At 45.9% G+C, this 27,292-nt stretch overlaps 1 protein-coding gene across 3 annotated transcripts; it reads right to left on the bottom strand.

Annotated features, from left to right (window-relative positions):
- Positions 1-808: 808 nt before the first annotated feature.
- Positions 809-26,990, bottom strand: LOC147620144 (soluble starch synthase 1, chloroplastic/amyloplastic-like). 3 transcript variants are annotated; one of them, XR_015261748.1, is made up of 15 exons: positions 26,054-26,990; positions 24,964-25,319; positions 24,719-24,796; positions 24,338-24,462; positions 24,148-24,229; positions 23,881-24,054; positions 23,694-23,775; positions 23,512-23,603; positions 23,372-23,434; positions 23,198-23,287; positions 2,093-2,217; positions 1,766-1,959; positions 1,625-1,680; positions 1,335-1,374; positions 809-1,248 (listed from the first exon to the last, which is right to left on the bottom strand). XR_015261748.1 is itself a non-coding variant. In XM_086772338.1 (15 exons), the coding sequence occupies exons 1-15, from the start codon at positions 26,403-26,405 to the stop codon at positions 1,093-1,095; spliced, it is 1,980 nt and encodes a 659-aa protein (XP_086628464.1). In that variant the 5' UTR covers positions 26,406-26,990; the 3' UTR covers positions 809-1,092. The 3 variants fall into 3 exon arrangements, 2 of the variants coding, with proteins under 2 accessions (XP_086628464.1, XP_086628465.1); XM_086772338.1 differs by having other exon boundaries at positions 1,766-1,874; XM_086772339.1 differs by lacking the exon at positions 26,054-26,990 and having other exon boundaries at positions 1,766-1,874; positions 24,975-25,029.
- Between the last annotated feature and the right edge of the window lie 302 nt (positions 26,991-27,292).

Here is a 27,292-nt window from a genome sequence, read left to right as displayed (position 1 = left end):
CGATAGATGGAGTCAGACTCCTCGGTTGGAGTGACTCAGATTGGGAAGGAGATCCAGACAGGAGGAGAGCTACATCAAGCCATGGATTTACCCGTGGCTCAGAAGCTATTTCATGAAGCAGCAAGAGGAAGCTAACTATTGCCTTGTCGTCTACAGAGGCAGAGTAACGGGCTGCTTGTGGTGCATCGCTTTGTTCGTGAGAAGTTTTTTGCTGATGACATCTTGCTAGAGTTTTGTTCGACGGAGGACAATGAGGCAGACCTCTTCACGAAGTCTCTACCTCAGGCGATGCTCCGGCGGCACTCTAGCTCACTGGGGTTGGTTCCACATCCAGGAGCTGAGAGGGGGTGTTAGCAATCATCTGTACATGTTGCTCAGTGAGGGCCTTTGTTGTGGGTGTGCCCGCCCAAGAGCTTTTCTCATTTTTCCATGTTTTCCCTATTTTTTTCTGGGTCTAGGGAGGCTGTCTTGTGCTGGCCGACTCTCTCTATTGCTGGCTGACTCTCTGGACTGGCCGACTGATGTCCTCTGCTGGCCGACTGCGTGTATGCTAGCCGACTGTGTTTTACACAGTCGTGGACATGTTCTACGGGCTGTCGGCTGTTTTTGATCTGGCCGACCAGCACTGTAGGGTACCACCCTTGCCCCCACACCTATTTTTGTACCGGATCTTGTGTATATAGCAGAGTTTATACAGCTTCTCTCTCTCTCTACACTTCTGCGTTTTGTTCTCTATAGCACTTGTCTTATTTTTCCACTGTGCATTCCGACAGAAACCCCCTACTTTGCTTGCTTGCCAGATACAACATAATTCAACTGTCACCTATAACAACATTTATTAAGTGCTCTTCAAGCAAATACAAGGCTATAGGCTATGACTTTTACTTCACTAGTGATAAGCTTCTATCTTCAACCATACTACACTCGTCTGGTCCACATATGAAGGGAAAGCTTACAGCACCAATGGGGGCTTTGCCTCATCTCCATGACAACAACTGAAAACTCTCACAAGAGGCTTTTACAAGAAAAACATAGATTTGTTCCACCAACTTGCCCAGAAGTGATGGCACAAAGATAGCTTCCATAGAGTGCCTATGCATAGGGTGGGTCCATCAATGCCCACTCAAATATTTGCTCATATTGCAAGGCTGCGCGGTCCCATGTAAAATCTTGTAACATGCCTCTCTGCATCAGACCCTCCCACAACGATTTGTTCTCCATGTATGTTTGTATGGCTGTCCATAAAGCCTGCAAAATGTTGTCCAGTTAACCACAAGCACAAAAACTGTGTACTTAGCATCTGTTACGCCGATGAATCAACATATCTCCCTTACCTCTAGCATGGCCTCCTTTGTCAAGGGCGAAAAGGTCCAACTGCACACAACACCATGTCTCAGTGACTCGAATTTATGCATGGAAAGCATTTTGAGAGCAAGGTTCACAGGCAAGGGGTTTTGTGAATATCATTTTGAACGCCATTACAAAATGCTTCAAAACAATCACACAAGGGAACATGGGTCTCTTTTTGCTCAAAGGGTGGTCTATGGACATACTGTTTAAATGGGTACAGAGCTTCAAAATGATGTAAAGATAAAATTCTCTCTCAAAAAAAGATGTGGTATACCCGGTCCCGGCTCCTTGTCCACTGTGTGCGAATGAATTGAAGTTTTGAACAGTATCCTGGTTGAACAGCAATTAAATTGATGTTAAATGGTACAAGATTGGTGGTCATAAGTTTCCTGAATCTCTTTGAAAGTTAACATACCCGTAGTCCACCAGTGCAGTGAACAACTGGCACCGTGCCATATCTCATCGCATACAACTGATTAAGACCGCATGGCTCAAATCTAGAGGGCATCAACAGTATATCACACCTGTTGGATTTGAAAAAAATCAAGTTAATTTCCTCAAGTAGCCATTCCCGAACACTAGATATTGGTGTGTTTGAGGTATTATACTCTGTGAAGAAAACAAAATATCCATATAAGAACACACTAATTAGGCCAGGCATCGAATCAAGAAAATATGCTTTGGAGCTCCAAAATCATCCATTCCAAGGAACACAAAGAAGGCATGCAGAAGGATGACTTACCCTGCTGTAATGCGATGTGCAACAGGAACACTAAAGCCTACCCATCCACGAAATTTGTCTTTATAGGTTAACTCAGCCCATTGCATCCATGATTCAACCGATGATTCGCCAGAACCTAGCATAACCTGCAAATAAGATAGAGCCAAAAATATGAGAACCTCTCTCTTATTTGAAAGAGCAAAAAGAATTAAGGCAGTCAATCAAAAGCCCATTACATCCATGTGGGCGGTTTACCTGATGCATGGTCTATGGATATGGATATGGGCTACTTAGGTGAGCAACTACATGCATCAATGCCAATGATTAACTAAGAGCTAGTATTTGCCTCAGTTTCCATGCATTAATAACTTATGCTTACAAAACAATATATATATTGGGGTCCTAAAACAATCGAATCAACCTTAAAAGGTACAAAGATTTGGATTGATGAGGAACTCACTCCAATGCAACTCAAGCTAAAGACTACAAAATTAGCCAAGGTCAGAGGAGCTCAGAAAGGTCTTCACACAACTTTTTGACAGGCAACTTGCCATGCCCTTCTTCAAGCTTTGGGCTATCAAATCCTCTCACAATTTTTAGATGCATGTTACTTCTCGCTCTTTGTCTCGCCATGAGAACTTGATATGGAAACAAATATTTATGCTGAATGCTTAATATATCTTGAATCAAGCACTAGGCACAAGCACATTGTTCAGCCATAAACATTGCTTTAAGAACCTCTTTAATAAGGTTGTTAAGGCTTTTGGCATGGAGGTTTGTGCCATGGGCGATTTGGCAATGGGAATAAAGAAGCCTAGTTGTGAAGGGTTTCTATGTTGCGCTATTAATAAAGCCACGGGTGCCCCCTATCCTCACAGGTGTTGGACGCGTGTGAGCGGGTCTGGCGGCACACGAGAGAGGCCACTCTCCAGTCTTTCCTATTGACACCCTTTCCTGCAGAGGAGCTTGCGGAGGCTCTGACAGCACTCCCCATGATCCCTATGACAATGAGGAGGCTCCCAGAAGCCCCTTCTTTGCTTACACTGCATGGGTGGGCCGCAGCATTCAGATGCCAGAGATCGAGGGCACTCCAACAGCAATAGGGCACTGGGGCAGTCTCACGGCCTCCCTCCTCTTTCTCTCAAGTTTTTGGAAGAGGCTGTGGGACAGTTTTCGGCCATGAAAGTTCACTCTCTTTCTGTGGCAGCTGGCACATCGGAGCCTAGCGGCTAGCACTTGGCTAGCCATAGGAGGTAGGCCAACAATCTGTTCAAGGTGTGGCCATCTCCAAAATCCCAACGTCAATGCCTTTGGGATTGCCCCAAGGCTTACCAGGTTTGGTAGCAAATTCTCCGCATTTTCACTATGGACTGGCCCCCTTCCAATTACTTGGGGCATAGTGGCTTGGGCTGAGGCTGCCATGGCATATGAGGAGGAGGGTGGGGGACTTGCCCTGCATGTCTCTCATCTCCATATTTCTGTAGTGTCAGTCCCAAGCCCATCCACTGATCATTGGACTCCAGTTCTAGCCAGAAATGGGAGATTTGCAGCAGTATTGTTGCGTGGCACATTTGGAGAGCAAGGCCATCAAGGGAACCCTCACCTCGCCATTGAAGTACATTCGGAGCATCTCGCTTGATATCATTCATCAGAAGCGCCACGAGGCCTTCTTGAGGATTTGGCGTCACGGTCCCTTTCTCGCTGACATTGGTGGTGAGCCCACTTGGCACTATAGACCACTTGTGTGGTTGTTCCCCCCTCCCCCCATTGTATGAGATAGCTTTCTCCTCCCAGAGTGGCCAATCGGAGGAGAAGAGCATCCTTCCCCTTTTTTTCTATTTCTAGACTGCCACAGGCAGCTCTCTAGATTTTTTTTGTAAAAGTCCAGAGCGCATCTATAAGCGCATCAATTTATGAGTCTATAAGTGTTTGACGTTAATCTAGTTTTCTTTCTTTCTTTCTTTCTTCTCTCTCAATGAAACTTTGCTTTAACACAATAATGACTATTTAGGAAAGACAAATAGTTTCATTGTCACGTGCACACTTTTTGCCAATGTGACATGGACATGTCTCTACAGTGTAGTTGCGTCAGAGGGTGTGTTCCCGAGCTAAGTGTCAGTCATGTTGAGTTGTGTGTGCTTAGAGACAGAGGTGGGCACCAGGACTAGGACTAAGGCCTCACCCGACATACCATGAGCATCATCAACATTAATGAGTCAGATGTATTCTTGATCTGCAATCATTGTACAAATCCATTCATGTTTTGGAAAATACAGTAGATTAGGGCAATATGTGTCTTGTTGTCGATTGCATGTTTCCATTCATGCTTCTGCATAAGCTAACCTGTGATTGTGTGTTAATCTCCATTAAGTTAAGAACCCCTGTGATCCTGGTATTAGAGCATGCATCACAAGGTCCAGCACAGTTTGGGTTTTCAATTAGGGTATGTGTTAGGAAGTAGGGTTTCTATTATGCTTAAAACAAGAGGTTTAATAGTAATCTTAGCGAATCCATGCTTCTAATCTTGTTTAGTTAGGGGCTGTAAGAATTCACTGCTGTTCTAACCGAAAAGACTATTGTATTAGTTTGTTAGTATGCTAGTGAAGGTAAATCTGGTATGGTAGTGATCTTATATTTTTTTGTGGGAAGTACTTACAGAGCTATCTAGGCATTATCTACTTTGCTAGTATGCTAGTGAAGGTAAATCTAGTATGGTAGTGATCTTAGATTTTTTTGTGGCAAGTACTTATAGAGGTATCTAGGCATTAACTTACAATCATGTGTAATTTGTTTAGAGTAGGAAGTGATGACTCCTCAAAAGATAACTATGGGCATTTTAATTAATGAATCTAAAGTACTCATGTATGACGGCCTAACCTAGGGTATGTGAGTAAGTTAAAAGCTAGAGTTATTATGTAACTATTTGGCCCTCCAAGCTCTTTTCACATAATAGAACTCATGCCCGGACACGTGGGCAGGTTGATGGACACATGGAAACAGGGTTCCCAAAGCTGGCACTGGAAAAAGCACCAATCTTAGTCAAAAAGCAAGAAAAAGCTAAAAGTCAAACTATGTTGACCAAAAAGCTAAGGGCACCATTGGAAAGAGAACATCGAACTTAAAGCCGCTTTTCCAAAAAACAACTCCAAGGCCAAAAAGCAAGGCCTTGAAGCTACAAAAAGAAAAATCAAGAACTTTGGCTATTTTTTTTGGCTATTATTAATATTTAAAGAGAAAAAAAAAAGCAAGGCAAGACAAAAAGCTAGACCTCCCTTAAGGTATATAAGAAGTCTGTATCCTCTAGGAGATTCATAAAAAAACAGAACTTGAGAGAGCTATCTTGGGAAGAGCAAGAGCATCATTATCCTCACTATCATCATCTTCCCTCTCTACCTTCTAACACCACCCACTTCCTCCATCTCCGCCGGCGGCAGCCGCCTTTGCAATGCCCGCCTCCGCAGCTATTCTACTTTCCGCCGCCGTGCGCGGCCATCATTTGTGCACCACCCCCCACCAGAAGCCGCTGTTTCTTTGCTACCTACCGCCTGAGATCGCCACTTTCCGTTGCCCTCTTAGCTGTGCACCACCCTGTCCATCGATTGTGCCTCCCTGTGCTGTGCCGCTGCTCCACTATGCGTCACCTGCAACCACTTCTGCCCAGCCTATGTGCACCACCAGACGCCTACTGCCTCCAATTGCCACCAGAATTGGCACCAGCCATTACGTAACCAGTGCCACCAGTGCTACATCAACAGTGCCGCTACCTGTAGTAGCCGCCACCTGCGCCACTGGCTGCACTATCCGCCAACTACAACCACCTTTAGAAGAGTCGTTGCCCTACTGTATCTATCCCACCTTCTTGAAAAGAACATTGAAGATTGTGGCGCCATCTCCTCCTGTCCTGTGCCAACATCCACCACTTTGGTGTTTGCCAGTTTTGAACCTTTTCCAGTTTGAGTGCAAAGTTCTTGTGGGTATTGGAAAGCATCAGATTTGATTCACATTTTGGATATTGGTACTAGCTCGGTGTAAGACTCTTGTGGGTCATCCTCGTGGTGAGCTCGGCATCAGAGATCTTGTGCCTCAACCCCGACTTCAACCTATCCTCAACATCTATACTCTTGTTTGATATTGTATTCATTAATTGTATCAGTCTTGGCTTGGAAAAGCCCGTGGATTGTTCCTGAAATAAATTCCTGAAAAGGGGGCGGGGCCTGTTCCCCGCTCAACGTGGTGTACTGTGTGAAATCCCTATTCCCATCTCTCTTCTCCTTCTCTCTCTCTATCTATATCTCTTGTACACGTGGTTGAATCTATCACTGCACGCTCCGTTGGGCTTACAATGGTATCAGATTAGGATTTCTCTTGAAGAAATCTTTTCTGGGGTAACAGAACCATGTCAAGAGTCGAGGGAGACCAAGGACCTCAAGAAGGGAACAACTACGAAGCCACCGTAGAACCTCTAGAAGCGAACCAAGGCCGCCAATCTCTCTCTCATGAGACCGCGGCCATGACTTCAACAGAATATCGAGATTTTCAAAAGTTCGTACAATATCTTCAAGAAGAAGAATTCCTAGCTTGGGCCAAGAAGGAACAGGCCCGATGAAGAGCTCGAATGTTTGAAGATTTCATCAAGGATTGAGCCACTGAAGCCGAAGGAGTTGAAGCTGCTAAAGCCTATCCTCGGGCCAAAGGAGTCACCATTGCAGAACAATCTAGAGTAACCCGGTCTATTTCTGTCACCATTTGGTCATTTTTAGTTTTAATGTTGCTAATAATGTCCATTGTTGGTATTAGTTAAGTGCTTTAAAAATGTGTATTTTGTCTTCTGATTTGTAGGCCTCCTGTAGGGAGCGGTTTCATTGGTATCAGAGCCAAGTTGTCTCTCTTTCTCAACACGAGGCACGGTGTTTTGAGATTGGAAGCATACACGGACACTTGACTCAATGGACAACCAAGGCAATCCTTTGGAGGTGCCAGATTCAAGAGGACAATCAAGTGCTTCACGTGATTCTGATGCATTGCTTGGAAGGCACAAGCCTCTTGAGAGAGGTTATGACACTGCATTCATGGGACAGCCATCCCGTGGAAAAGAGCCTATGCATGAGGATGAGCCCAATGCCTTGAGGGCTGAATTGGAGCACATGAAGAAGCTTTTGCAGGCAAAGGAGCAAGAGCTGAAATTTCTACATGAAGATCCCCATGTACAAAGTGTCATTGAAGCAAGGAAAGCTAGTGCTATGGTGGATATGACCTTTGAGTCCATGGCTTGTGAAGTGGGTAAGAAGCCAAGGGAGTTGGCACTCTCCTATCTCATCCGCAAGGGTGATCTCAAGGAAGGAGAGGATGGAGAGCTAGTATTCAAGAATCCACCTCGTTTGAAGTAGGGAGACCCAGCATCTCAACGGTTGAGGTCTTTTATACACAAGGAAGAGATATTCAACCAAAGGGAGCTGGAGTGCCGCCTGGGCGTAGCATAAGGTAGAGACTTTGTGAAGAGGTCCGTCGCATTGTCCTCCGTTGAACAATAAAGTAGCAAGATGTCACCAGCCAAGATCTTCTCACGTACAAAGTGATACTGCATCTCTATGTGCTTGGTCCGGGCATGAAAGACCGGGTTCTGAGCAATAGCTATACAACTCTGGTTATCGCACTGGATGACTGTGGGCTCCTTCTGTGGAAACCCAATCTCGCCTAGCAGCCTCCGCAACCACACAACCTCGCAAGCAGCACCACAAGCAGCCCGGTACTCTGCCTCTGTCGATGATAGGGCAATAGTTGGCTGCCTCTTACTGCTCTTGAGCCGAGGGTAAAACTGTAACCTCAAGTAGTTCTCCTCGTGTCTGGATCTCCTCCCCAATCTGAGTCACTCCAACCTTGGAGTCTGACTCCATCCCCTCCTGTGTAAAAGAGTCCTAGATCCTTCGTACTTTGCAGATACCGCAAGATCCGCAATCCTGCGTCCCAATGAGACTTCAATGGCGTCTGCATAAAAGAGCTCAACAGCCCCACGGAGAAGCTCAAGTCCAATTTGGTGTTCAGCAACCAATCAATGAACCAACTAACTTCCAATATTGCGAGGCATCAACTGGCTCACAAGGATCATTAACGGTTAACTTTGTGTTTGGGTCCATCGGCGAAGTAATAGGCTTGCAGTTCTCCATCCCAAAGGCCTCAAGCAACTCATGAACATACCGCTGCACTGAGAGACAAAAACCCCCTCTGGGTCTGCCAGATCTCCAATCCCAAAAAGAAGTGGAGTAAGCCTAAGTCGGTCATCTCAAACTCCTTTGACAAGGCAGCCTTCGTCACACTAATATGCTCCACATGACCGTCGGTGAGAATGAGATCATCCACATACAGGATGATAATCATAACCATGCCGCGTTCCCAAAAGAGATACAGGTTAGGATCTGCAACTGATCTCTGAAATCCAATCTGAACAAAGAAGGAATCAATCTTCTGATTCCAAGCCCTAGGAGCCTGCTTAAGACCATACAAGGCCTTACGTAACCTGTAAACCATCCCTTCTGATCCTGGAACAACAAAGCCTGGAGGCTGCTCTAACATACACCTCCTCCTGCAGGTCACCATTAAGGAACGCAAATTTTACATCCATTTGATACACGGGCCACCTCTGAGAAGAAGCAAGGGCAAGAACGGTCCGAATCGTGGACATCCGTGCTGTCGGTGCAAAGGTATCCTCGTAGTCGATGCCTGGCCGCTGAGCATAACCTTTAGCCACAAGTCTGGCTTTGTGTTTGTCCACCGACCCATCTGACGCATACTTGGTCTTAAAGACCCATTTGACACCAATGACTGACCGTTTCGACGGCCTCGGTACCAACTCCCATGTGTTGTTCTTCTCGATGGCATCAAGTTCCACCTGCATGGCTTTCCTCCAAGTATCCTGTGAGAGGGCTTCCTTGACAGAAGTGGGCTCCTTGTCCCGCATAATACGAGACATCAGAGCATAGTTTACCTGAAGAAGCTCCGCTGTATTGCTTTTGTCTCGAACTTTGTGTGATCTTCGAGGGCCGTCCTCTGTGGTCCACTCGGAGGGAAACTCCGTGACACCCGACTCCCGATGGGTGTCCAACAACCACCTAGGTACTCGAACAAATCGTGGAGCTTCCTGCTATTGCCGAGGCTCTACTCCAGCTGTGGGTTCAACCTCTTGTGTTGACTGAGGGTGATCAACTGGAGCAATGGTCTGGGAATCATCATCAGACTCTTCTGGATCTCCAAGAAGTGGCGGCTCCTCGACAGTGGATACTGGAACATGCTCATCAAAGACCACATCCCGGCTGACAACAATCTCATTCCTGTCTGGATAATACAATCTGTATCCCTTGGAAAGAGTATTATACCCCACGAATATAAGCTTGCGGGACTTGGAGTCAAGCTTCCCCCTCTGCTTCTTCGGAATATGTACATCCGCATCACTCCCAAAAACATGGAAGTGCGAGACATCAGGTTTCCTGCCAAAGTATGCCTCAAACGGAGTCATATTAGGTACTGAAGTCGTTGGAGACCGATTGAGGGTATGGACAGCCATTGCCACAGCCTCTCCCCAAAGTGGACGAGGAAGATCACTGGAGTTTCCGGATCCCCAGATCTGCAATTAGTAAAAGCTTCTAAGTTACTGAAAGGATGATTTTGTTCTTGTTTTCTTTGATGATATTCTGATTTACTCAAAGAATGCAGCTGACCATGAAGCTCACATCCGAAAAGTTCTTGAGATTCTAAGGAAGCACCAACTCTTTGCAAAAAAGAGCAAATGCACTTTCTCTCCGCCGACCATGTTGAATACTTGGGCTTCCTGGTATTTAAAGACGGAATTTCTCTAGATTTCGCAAAAGTCCAAGCAGCCATAGATTAGCCTGAACCAAAGATAGCGAAATAAGCCTGAGGCTCCAGCATGGTCCTCGCCATCTCCACCACAGTCCTGTTTTTGCGTTCTACAACTCCATTCTCTAAAGGCGATCCGATATTGGCCAGTTCCCTCTTGATGCTATGGTCTGCACAAAATCTAAGAAATACAATCGAGGAGAATTCACCCCCTTTGTCAGCCCTAAGAGTCTTTACCTGCAATCCAGACTCTTTCTCCACCATCACGTGCCAATCCTTGAACCATGCAAAAGCTTGGTCCTTCTGTGAAAGAAAGTAGACCCACGTGAATCTGGTACAGTCATCAACAAGCAGCATAAAATAGAGAGATCCTCCTAATGATGGTGTCTGCTGAGGTCCACACAAGTCAGTGTGAATCAACTCCAATAGTTTCGAAGCCCGCCTGGAAGCCTGCTTCGGAAAGGATTCCCTGTGCTGCTTACCACGTATGCAAGAACTGCAACGTCCTTGCCTACTGCCAACATCTGGCAAGCCAACCACCATTTGGTCTCGGAAAGCTCACCGCAGTGCGTCCACATTTAAGTGGCCAAAACGAAAGTGCCACAGATCTCCGACCTGAGAACCTGTCAACGAGGAGAGAACAGAGAGTTTGTAGATACCATTCTCCACACCGCCTTCCCAAACAACCTGGCCAGTCTCACAGTCCCGTAGAGCAACTGAATGCTCCTCAAATTCCACCCGAAAGCCAGTCTTGCATACTTCATGCACTGACAGAAGATGAAAACCTAGAGCAGGGACGTAAAGAACACGGGAAGCATGCTTGCCCCCCTTGCCGTCGGGAATAATCTCCATCCGGCCCTCACTGTGTATCGGAATAGTGGAGTTGTCGCTAAAAAAAATGCCACACCTGACTGCCGTTTCCAGATCCAAAAAGAAGTCACAGGACAGAGTCATGTGCCGCCTGGAAGCACCACTATCAAGAATCCATTCTCGGGTATCCTTCGCGGTGAAGCCAACTGCCCCCTCGCTCGAAGACGATGAAGCATCGGAGTCCATCATCTCTAAGTGCACAAATACAGGAGTCTTTGAAGCTGAGGCTGAAGAATCAGCACTCTTCCCAGTCTGCTTAGGACACTTCCTCCAATAGTGGCCTTTCTCGCCACAATCATTGCAGGGTTGTTCGACCTTCAGCTTCTCTCGTTCTGTGTCGGACTACTTCTCAGAAGACTTCTCCGGTGAAGCCTTCCCTTTGCCCTTGTTGTTATTCCGGCCTTTCGACCGTTGGCCAGTTAAGGCCTCCGAACCTCCGCTGTGAGAAGGGTTCGTGAAACGTTCCTCCTGGTCCAAGACCATGGGCACGAGCTCCTCCCAAGTAATGGTGCTGAGCCTGCCACTCGTAATCAAAGAGGAGTAGAAAGCGGAATACTGAGCAGGCAAGTGGGACAGCAAAGTAATGGCCATGTCTTTAGATGATATCTCCTTCCCAGCCTCGAGGACTTCCTGCTGAAAAGCCTGCAGCTTGTTAATGTGCTCCCGCATCGTCGATGACTTTGCAGGGTTCATAACCCGCATCTGCACTTCCAAGGAGATCCTCTTCATGGTGATACCCTGTTATAAAGAGAAGCCAAGTGCTGCCATATGCCTCTGGCCAGCGTCATGTGCTTTACGTGATTGATTACTTGTGGTGTGCAATTGAGGAAAATAAATGGCCGGACCCTGGCGTTGACACGATCCCACATCTGTGCCTGTGCCTCTCGGTCCTTCTTCATCGACAGTAACTCCCCTTCCTCTGCTTCTCGCCTTGGAACCCCGATAACGATGAAATCAGCAAGGTCATATGACTCCAACACAGACTCCATCATCACCTTCCAGATGCCGTAATTGTTCTCGTCCAACTGACAGTCCACTGGGAACGTGGGGAGAGTCGGGATCTTCACATGCTTCTCAGCCCCATCTCTAACAAATCTGCCATCACGGGGATGTAACCGAAAAGGGTGGGTGGGTGGGAAAAAAAAACTCTAAACCTGCAAGTGGCTGTCCAGCACTTTAGCCCGGCTTCCTCTTGCAACTTCTCTTCCCGAACAGTCCAAACAGTCCACCCATCAGCAACGTAACTATCCCCCTCTTGCTCAGAAAACTCCCAAGATCTATCAAGAGCCTAGGGCTCTGATACCATGTCAAAATACGCAGCGGAAATGATAACCAAACTTGAGACCACAAGAGCAAGTAGAGTGCAGAAAATAGACAGCACAAGAGAAGGAGAGAGATAGGCGTATAACTCTTCTCTATACACAAGATCCCAAGGAAAACTGAATGAATACAATGTGGGGGAAATGGGGCCTATTTATATGGCCCCATGAGAGCAGTCGGCCAGTAGATGGACAGCCAACTGGACCTGAAATGCCCACGACCTGAAAATACAGCAGTCGGCCAGCATATCAAAGTTGGCCATCACTCGTGTGCAGTCGGCCAGCAGAGCACGGAGCAACTGGGACTGCCTGTGACCAGTCGGCCAGCATCTGGTACAGCCGACAGGTCCTACACTGCCTCCCACACCCTGGAAAAATAGGGAAAAATGGAAAAAAAATACGGGGAGTGAGGAAAAATGATAAACACCTATACAGGGCGGGCACACCCACAACAGAGGCCTTGGTGTCTGATAAAGACAGGAGATGACTTCTAACAGACCTCCTGGACACTAATCCCCATGTGTGGGATAGCAATCCAATAAGTACAACTGAATCGCTTAGTGAGGAAAGATGAGGAGTTGAGGACCTTTGATCCAACCCCCTCCTAGAGTCCCCACTAGGTGATCCAGATGAGGTCTCGTGATGCGGACCCCAAGAGGGCCGTGACCCAAGACTCCTAGAAAAGTCCAAAAGTGATGTAATTCAGAAATTCCAAGGTACAATCAGGTATTGGTCAGTATTGTTGGAATCAAGGCTATGGAGGATGGAAGATCTTCATGTTGAAGATGTGTGTGAGTAGGAGATGAGGGAGGCTTGAGGGAAAGAGGAGATGGACCTCAAGCCATGGTAATGAAGTACAAGGATTAGAGAGAGAGAGAGATTGCACAACTTGAATGATATTCACTGTAAGAACGAAGAACCCAAGTACATGCTTTTAGTCACCAAGGCCTTATCTTATGACCCTAAATAAGAGGGTGTTCATACTTAGTGTGTTCACACCTAGTGCGTTCACACCACTAAGGACACATAACTAGACTCCATACTAACTTCAAAATACCCAATAAACCTCCTTCGGAGTGATGGTGGAGTTTCATGCATAACCTTCAATAGTCCCATACACCAACACTAGCAAAAACCAGACATGGACCCTGCAACTGGCTCATGGGCTCACGAACATGGCTCAGAGGCTTAAGTCATACCGTGCCTAGGGAACAAAGACAGCCTACATCGGCATACCAAAACACCCACCACCCCCCCCCCCCCAAGCAGGGACAAAAAGGAAAGATGGAGAGGAGCCTTACATAGATACAAGGCGTCACAAAATCCAAAAGGACCCAAAATATATTTAGATTTTGGGGGACAACCCGGGCAGAGAACCCTAGACTCAAAAATAAAAAAACTAGAGATTGAGGAAAATTCCCCCCTGTTGGGGTAAAGGCATTATGCCCACCCTTGTAGTGTGTACAAGCCCATAAGTTATAGTACATAGTACACTTAGTACTTTTAATGTACTAAGAGTACTATGTGTACTCGAGCAAATATACATGCGTGATAGGGGAGTCACACACTCACACTTGATGAGTTGACTTATCCCCACAACTCTCTCTCTCTCTCTCTCTCTCTCCCTTCTTCTCTGTGTATGTCTCCCACATGAAACCCTAACTCTTAATTCTCCCATTCAACTGGTATCAGAGCTTTGGCTACAGGAGATCCCTGTGGTAGAGAGTGGTAGGGTTTCTACATCGAAGAGCTACTGTGGATGGACTTGTGAGCACCTTCGAGCTTGCTGTCGTGTTGGGCGCTGCAAGACAGTGAAAGTCGACTGTAGAAGAGCTGCAGCGCTGGAAGTCGCCTGTGTGCAGTGTTGGCCACGAGTTGCAGCAAGGCGTTGGCCCTACGTGGCAGGAGTTTAGCGCACAGCTGGAGGAGTCGGGCAGGAGTTTAGCGGCGCTCAGCCTTGAGGCTTACGTGGATTTTTCACGCGCAGCCGTGAGGAGTAGTCGCAGCGTCAACAGCCGTGAGAAGAGTCTGTGAGCGCCGTCCACTGCACAAACTGCGCAGCCCGACTACTGAGGCGTTAGACGACTGGCTAGCTCGAGCGACTGGGAGGCGCTGAGGCGTGGGTCGCAGAGTGAGTGTGGTAGGCTGGGCGAGCACAACCCGCCACCACTAGGCGAAGGCGGCGGCAACAAACACCCGGCGCTCGCCCAAGCGCAGGTCGTCGGCGTCCCCGGTGCTTTCACGCCCACTTGCAGCTTAAAGCAAAACATTCGCAGGCGTTGGGCGGGTATATACACGGCAGCTTCTTTTGCAGCACGCCTGAGGAGCTCCCGCCACCTCACCAACTAGTCATTACTTCAGCAAAGCAGCTAGGAGAAGCCTTAACCTGCAACCTGCAAGACCTACACACAACAGCATCAGCATCATCACCCCCTTTTTCTGCAACAAAAAATCAAAAATTACAAGGTATTTGCTTCAATTTTTTTTGGGATTTGCAATTGAGCAGGTACAATCATCAATTGAGCAGGTACAGGTGCCAAATTGCTCAATTTTTGAGCAAAATTGGCAAAATTGGGTGACATTGGTCACATTCAGAGTCAATTTGCAGGAAATTGGATGTCAAAATTTGGGGCTTTTGATGTAATTGTGCCATTGGGCATTCATACATGCTGTATGATGTGAGCAATCTCACATTTGGGCCAAAATTGCAGGAAATTGCAGTGCAAATCAAAGGGCTTTTGTGCCAATTGGATTGATTTGCATGCAAGCACTCGCATTTGACGCTTTGGGCATTGTGTTGATGCCTGTCAAACACTCAATGTGCCTGTAAATCAAGGGGCTTTTATTATTGGATGTATATGTGGCCAGGGGGAAGCATTGTGAAGACTCTGGATGCCTTCATGTGCGTTAATGTACCATGTATGATCGGAAATTGATCTTGAATCAAGGGGCTTTTCAAGATTTTATGCTTGTTGAGCTTGGCAAAGCAGCAAGCAAGACTTTTATGCCTTGAATCCTCATAAATCCACTTGCAGTCAAAGGGCTTTTGCCCAATTTCTGTTCGGGACTGTTGTATGCAGTGGTGGAGACTGTAAAAGTCTGATTTTCACTCATTTGGACAGCCAAGAGAGCATTTAATGCTGTTGTACTTGCTGGTACAGATTTGGTACAACTTTGTACAAGTTTTGGCATGGCTGTACATTGAATTGAGTGAGGAAAAGGCTCAATTTCAGCTGCTGTACTTGCCGGTACAGATTTGGTACATCATTGGTGAGCACTTGGTACTGTTGTACAGTACTTTGGAAGGGGAACAGAGCACATTTAAGGTGCTGTCCTAAATCTGCAGCAACCAGATTTTGGTGATTTTATCACATACAGTGGGAGTAGAGTTGCATTTGTGCTTCCGCAGTGGGAGATAAACTTTGGGAGAACAACTGTGAGCACTTTGTGTGCTTTTGGTGCAGTGTTTGCACATCTTGCAGGGAGTCAAGCATTGACAAAGGTTGCATATTGCTATGGCAACCACACGTGAGAGCTCTTCATTGCTTCACATCAAGAAGCTTGAAGGCTCACATAATTATGATATTTGGCAAACCCAGTGCTATAATGTGTTGCTCCAGAAGAAGCAACACAAGCCTATCAAAGAAAGGGATGTAATGCCCGCTTCTCTTACTGCTGAAGAATGGGAAGATATGGATGAGCTCGCAAGATCCACCATCATGTTGTCTGTGTCAGACTCTTTACTTTTCAGCATTCGTGAAGAGAAGACAGCTTGGGGAATGTGGCAAAGATTGCAGGACTTGTATGCCCAGCAAAGTGCCTCAAGCAAAGTGTATTGGTTGAAGAAACTCATAGGTCTTCAAATGAAGGAAGGGGCGTCTATGACAGCCCATCTAAATGAGTTTAATGGTGTTGTCAGCCAGGTAATCAATCAAAAGTTGGCAATGGACGATGAGTTCAAAGCCACCTTTCTCTTATGCACTTTGCCAGAGAGTTGGGACACATTCAGGACAGCAACTAGCAATTCGAACGCTATGCTGTCATATGCAGATGTTGAGGGAGCTCTTCTTCAAGGAGAGATGAAGAGGAAGAACAATTCTGTTGGAAAGTCCAATGCAATGAATGCACGTGGGAGATCCCAGCAAAGGGGTAAAAGCCAAGAACGGGGAAGAAGCAAGTCCCGCTCCAAAAAGGACTTGGAATGCCATTATTGTGGCAAGAAGGGACACTTCAAAAAGCAATGCTACAAATGGAAGAATGATCAAAAAGAAAAGGGAAAAGGCAAAGACAAAGACAAAGATGAAGCCAAAGGGCAAAAGTGGAGTCAAGATTGAAGAAGTCAATGTGTCACATGCAGGTGACAGTGAGGATGAGGTCCTATTCACGTCTTCACTTGATGCCCATTCACTTCTTGCAGGAGATGGTCATGGTATGCACTCATGGATCATTGATTCAGGTGCCTCCTTTCATGTCACAGGTTGCAGAGACTTGTTTGTCAGGTATACTACTGGCAATGGAGGAGTAGTTTATTTGGGTGACAACCATGCATGCAAGATTCTTGGCAGAGGTGATGTGAGGCTTGTGTTTTCAGATGGCTCACAGCTTATGCTCCATGATGTCAGGCATGTGCCTGAGATCAAGAAGAACCTGCTTTCTACTGGACAGCTTGATGATGCTGATTATGTTACCACATTTGCTCGTGGAAAGTGGAAGATTAGTAAGGGCTCACTGGTTGTTGCCAGAGGCTCTAAGGTGGACACTCTTTACTTTATGCATGCAGGTGTTTGTCACCATGCTAATGTAAATGCAACCGAGCTGCCGGAAATCTCTATGTGGCATAGCCGGTTGGGACACATGAGTGTCAAAGATGCTCAGTTAGAGCTTGTGCATACAGATGTATGTGAGATGCCTCAGCTTTCTTTGGGAGGGGCAAAATATATTGTGTCCTTTATTGATGATGCCACACGTAAGGTGTGGGTTTATCCTCTTCGTTTGAAGAGTGATACATTCTCAGTGTTTGAGAAGTTTGTTGCTCTTGTTGAGAATCAAACTGGCAAAACACTGAAGGCTTTGCGTTCCGACAATGATGGAGAGTATATGTCCAAACAGTTTCAGGACTTTTGTGATGCTAAAGGCATCAAGAGGGAGCTCTCTACTCCTTATGATCCTCCACAAAACGGGACAGCAGAGAGGATGAACAGGACCATTCAGGAGAAGGTCGGTTCTATGTTGTCACATGCTGCATTACCTCATGGTTTTTGGGCTGAAGCTGTTATGACAGCCGTTCATCTTATAAACAGGTCACCTAACACGAGGCTTGGTGGGAAAGTGCCAGAGGAAGTATGGACAAGGAAGCCTCCGTCCTACAAGCACTTGAGAGTGTTTGGTTGCGTTGCGTTGCGTATGTACATACGCAGGGAAATGCACACCAAACTTGATCCTAAGTCTCACAAATGCATATCCCTAGGATATGGTGACAGAGGTGAAATGGGGTATAGACTTTGGGATCCAGTGAATAGAAAGATTATACGCAGCAATGATGTCATTTTTGATGAAACATGCATGTATAAGGAGCCTGCAAGGTAACAGGAGCCTGGCAGAGTCATCTTTGATGATGATGGACTTCATGGACAACATCCAAGGGCTGTAAATCAGCCATTACAGCAACAAAACCAGCCCTTAAATGGTGCTGAAAATGGTGCAAATGGACAGCCAGAGATGGCAGAAGATATCCCTATGGATATCCCACAGTTAGAGGAGATACCGGGCATGATCTTTCAACCTTATGGCATGGAACAAGAGCCACCAATAGGTGATATGCAGGCTGGACAGCAACCTGCAAATGATGGTCATTGGGTACGGAGGTCCACAAGACCCTCCAGAGCCCCTGACAGGTTTGTTCCAGGGGTTGACTACTTGATGCTCACTGACTGTGGGGAGCCCTCATGTTGTAAGGAGGCTTTACAGAGGGCAAACAAGGCTCTTTGGGAGCGTGCTATGAAGTCAGAGATGGATTCTCTGCACAAAAATGGAACATGGAAGTTGGTGCATTTGCCTATAGGCAAGAAGGTTTTGCCATGCAAGTGGGTTTACAGGCTCAAAGTTGCACCAGATGCAAAGCCAAGATACAAAGCCAGGTTAGTGGCTAAGGGCTTCAAGCAGGAATATGGTGTGGACTTTGATGAGATCTTCTCTCCAGTGGTCAAAATGACCACACTTAGAGCTGTATTAGCTTTGGTTGCTCATGATGATCTAGATTTGATTCAGATGGATGTGAAGACTGCTTTTCTTCACGGTGATCTCCATGAGGAGATATATATGCAACAGCCAGAGGGTTATGCAGTAAATGGAAAGGAGAAGCTTGTATGCAAGCTGAAAAAGAGTCTTTATGGGCTCAAACAGGCACCAAGGGAATGGTATCATAAATTTGATACATTCATGAAATCCCAGGATTTCAGGAGAAGTGACATAGATCACTGCTTATACACCAAGAAAGCTTTGGATGGCAGTCTATTGATCCTCATCTTGTATGTTGATGATATGTTGATTGCCGGGAAATCTCGTAAAGAGATGGATGCCTTGAAGAAGAGGCTGTATCAAACCTTTGATATGAAGGATTTGGGTGATGCAAATCACATTTTGGGTATGCGGATACTTCGGGACAGAAATCAGCATGTGTTGTATTTGTCTCAGAAGGAATACATTGGCAAAGTTTTGCAGAGGTTCAATATGGATGGGGGGAAGAAGACTAGTACTCCTTTGCCTCCATATGTGAAACTCAGTGCTATGGACAGCCCACAGTCGGATAGTGACAGGGCTGGTATGGCCAAGATTCCGTATGCTTCAGCTTGTGGCAGTCTCATGTATGCCATGGTTGCTACTAGGCCGGACATTGCATTTGCAGTGGGAGTAGTTTCTAGATACATGGCCAACCTTGGCAAGAAGCATTGGGAAGCAGTGAAAGGTGTCATGAGATACCTGAAGGGCACACAGGATATGTGCATATGCTTTGGCAAACAGGATGCATTAGTGCATGGTTACACGGATTCGGATTATGCCGGTCATCCAGAAGATAACCGGAAGTCTACTACCGGTTATGTGTTTACATTCACAAGAGGTGCTGTGTCATGGATATCCAGGATGCAAAAGTGCACTGCCTTATCTACTACAGAGGCCGAGTATATTGCAGCCACAGAGGCTTGCAAGGAGGCATTATGGCTATCTCGGTTAGTGGTTGATTTGGGTTATACAGGGGATATTCCATTGTTGCATTGTGACAGTCAGAGTGCCATCAAGTTGGCAAAGAACCTTGTCTTTCATGCAAAGACGAATCATGTGGATGTGAAGTATCACTTCATCAGAGAGGTGATAGAGAACAAGCAAATTCAGCTTGTCAAGATTCATACAGATGACAACCCGGCTGATCTGTTGACAGAGAGTTTGCCTCCAGAGCGATTTGCTCATTGCAGACACTTGATGGGCATTGGATGAGGCCAGTTTCAGCCTTGATACGGCCTTGTATATTATTATGTACATGCTGATTTTTTCTTTTCCTTCATTTAAGGGCACTTTGCCTTTAAGTGGGAGGTTGTTGGGATAAAGGCATTATGCCCACCCTTGTAGTGTGTACAAGCCCATAAGTTATAGTACATAGTACACTTAGTACTTTTAATGTACTAAGTGCACTATGTGTACTAGAGCAAATATACATGTGTGATAGGGGAGTCACACACTCACACTTGATGAGTTGACTTATCCCTACAACTCTCTCTCTCTCTCTCTCTCCCCCCCTTCTTCTCTGTGTATGTCTCCCACATGAAACCCGAACTCTTAATTCTCCCATTCACCCCCTCGCAAAGCTTTTGATATTGTACCCCAGCTTGCTTCCTACACCATCTACAAGAGATAGGAGTCCCATTGGAAGCATCATCACCCTCTATGAGTCTGTCACCGGATGAGTGAGAGCCCTAGGAGGTACATCGCACGAGATTTCCAACACTATTGGGGTGAAACATGGCTACCCTCTATCGCCCGCTCTTTTTGGCCTCTACATTGATGAGATATCAAGCTTCATTGACGGATTAGGCTAGGCTGGTCCTATACTGGCAGGCATATTGATCCCCCTACTACTTTATGTAGATGACATCATCCTCCTTTCAAATTCAGCTGAGGGGCTTCAGAGATAGTTGGATGCGTTACAGGACTTCTGCGCTCAGCGGGACCTCTTTGTTAACCTTGGTAAAACCAAGGTAATGGTCTTCAATACCTCCGCCCCTTCACATCTAGATTGAGCTTCACATACAAAGGGGATCCTGTGGAGACTGTCTCATCCTATGTCTACCTTGGTGTCCTTTGAGTGGCCCACACTTCACCATGCTTCCCGCAACACATGCCAAAGTGACACAGGAATATGCAACCTTAAACTTACTTGAGCAGTAGTGCTTCCAGGCACATTTCCACGAGCCCAAGACAAAGGGTTGACTTTTTGACACCATACCAACCTTGTTGTATGGAGCAACCTTCTCGAGGCCATATTTATCCGATGAGGATTGGCAGCGAGTTGGGAGGCCCCACGTCATGATGTTCTCTCGTATGATCCGTTGCAAACCATCAATCCCACACCAGATTATCCAGGTAGAGTTTGCTACAGCCCCAATGGTAGTGGATGAACTCATGATCCCTATAGGTACCAGAGGTTTGCCCTAGAGTCCTCCAAACAGCTAGCACTAAAGGGCCACCTTGGAGAATGGTACGCCTCAGTTTCCACTTCGTTCTCAGTGTATGGGCTCCGCATCCCTTTTCCCCAACTCTCTCACGAGGATGCCAATCGGGTTATCCGGTTAGATCTTCTTATCCTCTACACCCACTACACATGGATCACACCTTTGGAGCTCCCTCACTTCTACAAAAATCACTTCCTCATGCTCACGGAGGATGGATTCATCCTCCAGCCGGGATACCTAAATGTTCACATGTCCCATGCCATGCGGATTGTGATTGGCCAACTACGGGTTTCATCCCACCGCCTTAGAGTGGGAAATAGGTAGAGCTCAGCACATCTTCAGAGCCGGGGAGCTCATACGGAGACCCAAGGAGGAGAGGATCTGCCGATTATGCCACATAGGTTGAGACAGAGGAGCATTACATATGTTGCTACCCAGTTCCACGAGAGGTTTCACTGTCTGTTTTGTGAGGGATTTGGTCCACTCTCCAGGATTATTGACTTCTTGGACCAATGTTGCCTAGGGCTCTTCTTGCTTGAGTTCCACAAACACAGGGACACTTTCTTGAGAGAGCTTCGGCCCCAGCCACACCGACCCCTCCCTCACACCAACCATCACCAGCTTCTTCCAGACTCGGGAGGTGGAGGACACCCATACAGTGGATCCCGTGGACCCACCTTGCCCCAGAGGAGTCACCTCAGACTGGGCCTCCGCATTCCAACATGCCCGACGCCCCTAGCCCCCGGGATGTTAAGCACAATCCCCTCATCAGCTCCATATCCAGGATATGCTCCACCACCACCGAGCTACCTTTCTACGTGACGGCGGTGAGGGAGACCTCTCGCCCATACTCATTAGCCCCATGCTTGATATTTTGGAGAGTGGTATACCATTTATTGAGGGTTGATGCTCCTCTCACGTTCCATGTTCCTCGTATTCCATAATGAGATTCCACGGACAGTTTTATATCACCACAATGAGATAGATTTGTTTTGTTTCTATTTTATTTTCCATTCCATGATAAGATATGCCATGGACATTATTGTAACACTTTGGTCTCATAGGGCTAACATATCTTTCTTTCTATTTCTTTCTTTTCTCTTAAAAACCTCATCACTAAGGTTTTTGCAAGGGAAGGTTCACATGTCATCAAACACTGACAAAGGCATCAAGCACAGCAAGTAAGTGGAATCAGAACAAGCAAACCCTATCTTTCTAGGTTTTTTTTTCATAGCCGAGGAGCGTGTTCACATTTGCAAATAGTAAATATACCAAAGAAGCTCAGCTTTGCAGCTGCTTTGGCAATACCAATGTAAGTAATACAAGGTAGATCAGGTCATCTTCTCTACTGTATATGGAGCATGAAGAAAAAGTAATTTGTTGCATGGGTTCAAGTCTCTGATTAATCACATCAATTAATTATAAAACACTTCTGCAAGCACCCATGTTACATTGGTATCAGAGCGCCAGGCTTTGAACAGGGACGACTACAAAATTTATTATCTGAACAAGGCATGGAGTTTCATCGCCTAGAACCCCATTATCATCAGTATTTTCACCTCAAGTTTGCATTTTTACTTCAAGGCTGCATTTTTTTTCAGTTCTATACCATATAGCTCTTGTAGTGAAAGGTGGCAGTAGGCCAAAGACTTTCAAGGGGGCCAAGCGCATCGCCAAAGGGTGGATGGAACAAGGAAGACAGGGCGACTTGTAGAGCAGTAAAACACAGCCGGAATCAAGATAGAAGAAGCGTATCAGAGGGAGGGGCTCCAGTGGACAGAAAACACTAGTATTCACGGTAGTTTAGTGGACACCCAATTGCAACCTTCATTACACCTCAGTTCAGGATTTGAGAAACACAACCCACAGCAGCAGAGACATCGGCGCTTCACAGGGTGGCCATACATGTGCACAGAGGAGGGAGAGCATATTAGTTTCATATATCTGGTTATAGGGTGCTTGGATGCCCGAGCCAACTAACACAAGTACATGTGCTTGTCCAAATCCATCTACAGGTATAGGTGTTTTTCCAGCCAAGGGCAAGTTTAGGTATTCGCGAAGAGAGTCAAGATCAAGTCATGGAGTCTTACTGGGCAAAGGTTCAACAAGAAGCCTAGGAGTGCGTAGAGTTTCACACAAGGAATTGAAGACATAGATAGACAAACCACTACAAGAAGTGCACCGAGTCAGATGTCTGCTCTTTCAATTGATGTCTTTAAAGAGAGTTTCGATAGCTAAGCAGGGTAATTTCCTCTAGCATAAGGTTCATAGGTCCAGAAAAATATCCAGAAGAGCTGGGAAACTAGACATGTCACATTAACAATGTGAAATGTTAATACAAAAAGTGCATGCACAGTAGTTACCATCTGTACATCCCCTTGCATTAATTCCGGCAGAGCAGCCTGTACAATGTCTGGTCCTTTCTGATAGTCTAAACGCCCGATAAATCCAATCTGCAAACACCTTGTATTAAAGCACCCAAAGCCATCTCTCAAATGGAGATTCACAATCAAACACAAATGAAGGACTTCTCTTACAAGTGGAACTTCTGGCCGCACGGCAAGACCAAGCTCCTTCTGTAGGGCAGCTTTGCACTCTGCCTGCATAGTTAATCTACCATGTTAAGTACCTACACTTGTTGCTTATCATGAGGTTAGTGCTATTAAGACTGATATACCTTTCCGGAAAGATCTTCCAAGGAGTATTGAGAAGAAATATTTCTGTCTAAGGAGGGATTCCATTCATCCACATCCACACCATTAGTGATGCCTGGCAAACAACCAAAGAGCACTAACCAATGCTACTCAAGACAAGTTAAAACAACAGTTGCAAAATGATGTTAACGAGTCCAACACTTGCCGTTGATTACAGCCGTCCGTGACCTAAGAAGGCCATCTAAACCCCATCCTCCTTCCACAGTTGTGATCTCCCATGCATAACCCTGCAAGGCAATTCAAAAAGGGGGCCTTAGAAAGACAACACACAAGCAGGTGTAGCTAAAAGATGAGAGTAGAAATGTGGCAATAGATTAACTTCATGGATCCACCTGGCTAACAGTAACTATCCGATCCGCCGTGACAACAGCCCCTTTCAAATGGTTTACAGCCTCCCCCTTATCCAAAGCATGGGCCCTGGCCCATGTCGGGAACACCCATTCAAGAGCACCATACCAATCTTCTGGTACTCCAAGCTTGCTATAAGTTGTAGCAGGCTCTACACCCTGTAGCGTCAAGTTGTCCAGAAGTTGGTGACAAGGAAGCACTTGAGCAAGGTTATGCACAAAAATCATCAATTTCACCCCACCACATGATACCTGATGAGCAAGATTGTGAATGGCTAATAAACACCGTGAGTTTTTGTAAACTCCAAAACGTCGGTATTTCGATGCCAACAACCTAAAGCCATCATGATAAAGTTGAGAACACCAACACTGCAAATCTTTGCCTGAGCATTAATTCAGAAATTACAATGCACACTCAAAAAATATGGGTTAGAATGCTTACACAGGAACAAGACTAGCATGCCAATCGTTCGCAATGAACACGCATTTTTGACCATATGTGTAGCCTCCTAATGGTAAAACCAGGGGCGCCTCACATGCAGCGTGGCACAAAAGCGTGAAGCGGAACTGCAAACACCTTTGCTTCTCTCAATATATATTTCATAGCAAGCTAACTATTCAATGTGTAAGAACACAACAGTTGAAATTACCTCCAGGAGTTCATAATTGCATTTGTACTAGACTATATGGACTGCCCAAAATGTCAAAAAATATGCTCCAGGAGTTTGTAATTGCATTTGTACTAGACTATATGGACTGCCCAAAATGTCAAAAAAATATGGCTTGGATATATAAGGGATTACAATTTAAAAGAATAAATTACCTGGTTGTCACCGTAAGCACCCCGAGTGTCACCGTAGGGTGTTCCAGGGCGGTGGTAAGATGGATGATCAACAAAAACCTGCCAATTGAATGGTTTGAAGAGAGCAGTCAATGCTAAACAACTAGACTATTTATTATGAGGGTATATGAAAATACAGTTTCTATACCCAAATCACCAAAGCCTGCAAGAGCTGATTTCTCCATTTCACACACTTCGGAAACATCAAAGAGTTTTTATGGAGATACCCAATCAACACCTGCACGGAACTCGTGGAAGTAAGCGATCTCATGCTCTGCCTCAAAGCAACCAATCTTAATGCGGCATTGTGCATCGAAAGCTGCACTATACTTGGCATCATCGACCCCATTCATGTAGCGTGGAGCAATGACCATCACCCTATGACCACGAGAAGCAAGAGCAATGGGCAAAGACCCACACACGTCACCGAGTCCTCCAGTCTTTGAATAAGGGGCGACTTCCGCAGAGACAAATACAATGTTGAGAGGATTCTTTGTGAGCTTATTGCTGTCTTCCAAGTCAGTGCGGGCAAGCTCTGTATTTTGAAGACTGCTGTGGTCTAAAGCATGGCTACCCATCTCCCCTGCTACAAGGCAAGCTATAGTGGTTAGTTAATAGAACCTGTACCACAATTTAACCACATGTAAGAGACAGAAGACACTCGAGGCACTATGATATCTTAACTGGACCTTGCATTATTCACACTTTGAAAAGTCAGCAACATCAATCCATGTGTACAACAACTTGGGTGATCACCAACACATACTGCATGCAGTACCCAAGTTCAGGATACTGTTTGGTTCAGCCTCCCAGGTGTATAGATTCTGGATTCTCTGACACCCATTTACCAAAACGATGCACCAATCGGATACTTCGATAATACATCATGCAGTCAAAGGTATAGAATGCTTTCAAAGTTAATGGCAATGTCAACATGACAGTCTGGCTCACAAAACCCCAGTTTCTAATTCGACACAGCTTATAGCACATACATGCATGATACCACAAAGTTTTAGTCTGATTACACAAAATGTTCCCCTTCCATGCAGTGCTGGTATCTAGACCGCAGAAAAAATCCCTGAATGCAGTAAGATTTTCCATCCATCCCTGTGGGGGCAGCTTGGATGGGCCCACTAACATAAATGGACAAAATCCCAATCATGAACTCTACAAATGTCATGTACAGTTGGAAGAAAGGTTCTAATTTCATGCAATGTAAATAGCATCGAGCACATGCAAAATGCATGTCCAACATGCCAAGCATTCCTTACAAACATCAGAAAATGAAAGTGGCAAAAATTTGACGGAGTGAAGTACCTGGCTGGGAGAGGACTTGTTCTTTAGAGGTATTCTTGTCTTTATAGGGTAGCTCCACCACTGCATAGCTTGCTTCTGCCGCTTCAAGTTCCGATGAAATGACTGCGGCGAGGGAGCCACGACTTCTTGTGGGACCTAGGTGGTTGGCAGATGATGGTATAGGGAGTGAGCTTGGTCCAAGCTTCTCTTGTTTGAGTGTTCTGAGCTGCTTTTTAAAGCCTACCCATGTGGGCAATGTGCAGGAAGAATCACTGCAGCAAGGGAAAGAGCTTTGAAGAAAGGAAAAGCAATCTGGATGTGTTGAACTCATCAATCGGGTGGGAGCTTGCATTGCATGCAGTCCAATAAGCATTCAGAAAAGGGTTACTCACATTGAAGGGAAAAATGCCCAATGAAGAAGAGCTTACTCACACAGGAGGACAATGAGGACGCATCACAGGAGGGCAAGGCCAAGCTTAGTACAATGAAGATGGGGCATGATGGTTTGATGAGAAGAAAAATCATGTGCGGCCAGTACTTAGCTAGCAGAAGTTGATGGGCATTGCTGATTAAGGGCCATTTAGGGTAAACAGAAGAGCTAAAGGAGATAGAGGTTAGCGGAAATGGGCGATGTTTAGAGCTATAGTAGCAAAAGTGGGAAACAATTAGAGCTTAAGCAAACCATGTTTGGAGCTAAATTACATAGATTAGCAGTTGTGGGCAGTTTGATCGGAGGGGAAGGGGCTTTTTTTTTCTTCGTGTTGGAGTGGAGGATGGGTATGCTGCGGGTTGTGGGCGATGTTAATGAGAGCCAGAGTAAATGTGAGGACCCAAATACTCCTGTTTGTGGATTGCTTGCCCAACAGAGTATAAAGCAATACGCACCTCTGAATCCTAAGGGAATCGCTGATTCCTGTGGCCTGCAACTTGCAACGCTCTGGCCACAAAACGTAAAAGTGGTAAATTCTTTTTGAGAATTAAAATTAAAATCAAAGCACACGATTGGCTAATCGTGACACGTGTCGTGCCGACACCCTCGTTGCTCCTTTTCATGGCACGTCGCAAATCGCATCGTAACATGTGTCATCGGGGTCGTGTTACGTGTAGTATCTATTAAGCTAGAAGAAATGTTTGTTCCTTTTTTCACTATCAAATTTTGCAAAGTGGCATGCTTGCATGAGTTATGAAATTTTGAAGGTCTCTGAAGGCTCTCCATTCCTCGTTTCTTTGTTTTTCTCTTTTCAAGGTTCATCCAATTGT

Source organism: Cibotium barometz, chromosome 32, assembly GCF_041138505.1.
Source record: "Cibotium barometz isolate CiBa-2024 chromosome 32, ASM4113850v1, whole genome shotgun sequence".
NCBI lineage: Eukaryota > Viridiplantae > Streptophyta > Polypodiopsida > Cyatheales > Cibotiaceae > Cibotium > Cibotium barometz.
This window is presented reverse-complemented; position numbering and strand designations above follow the sequence as displayed.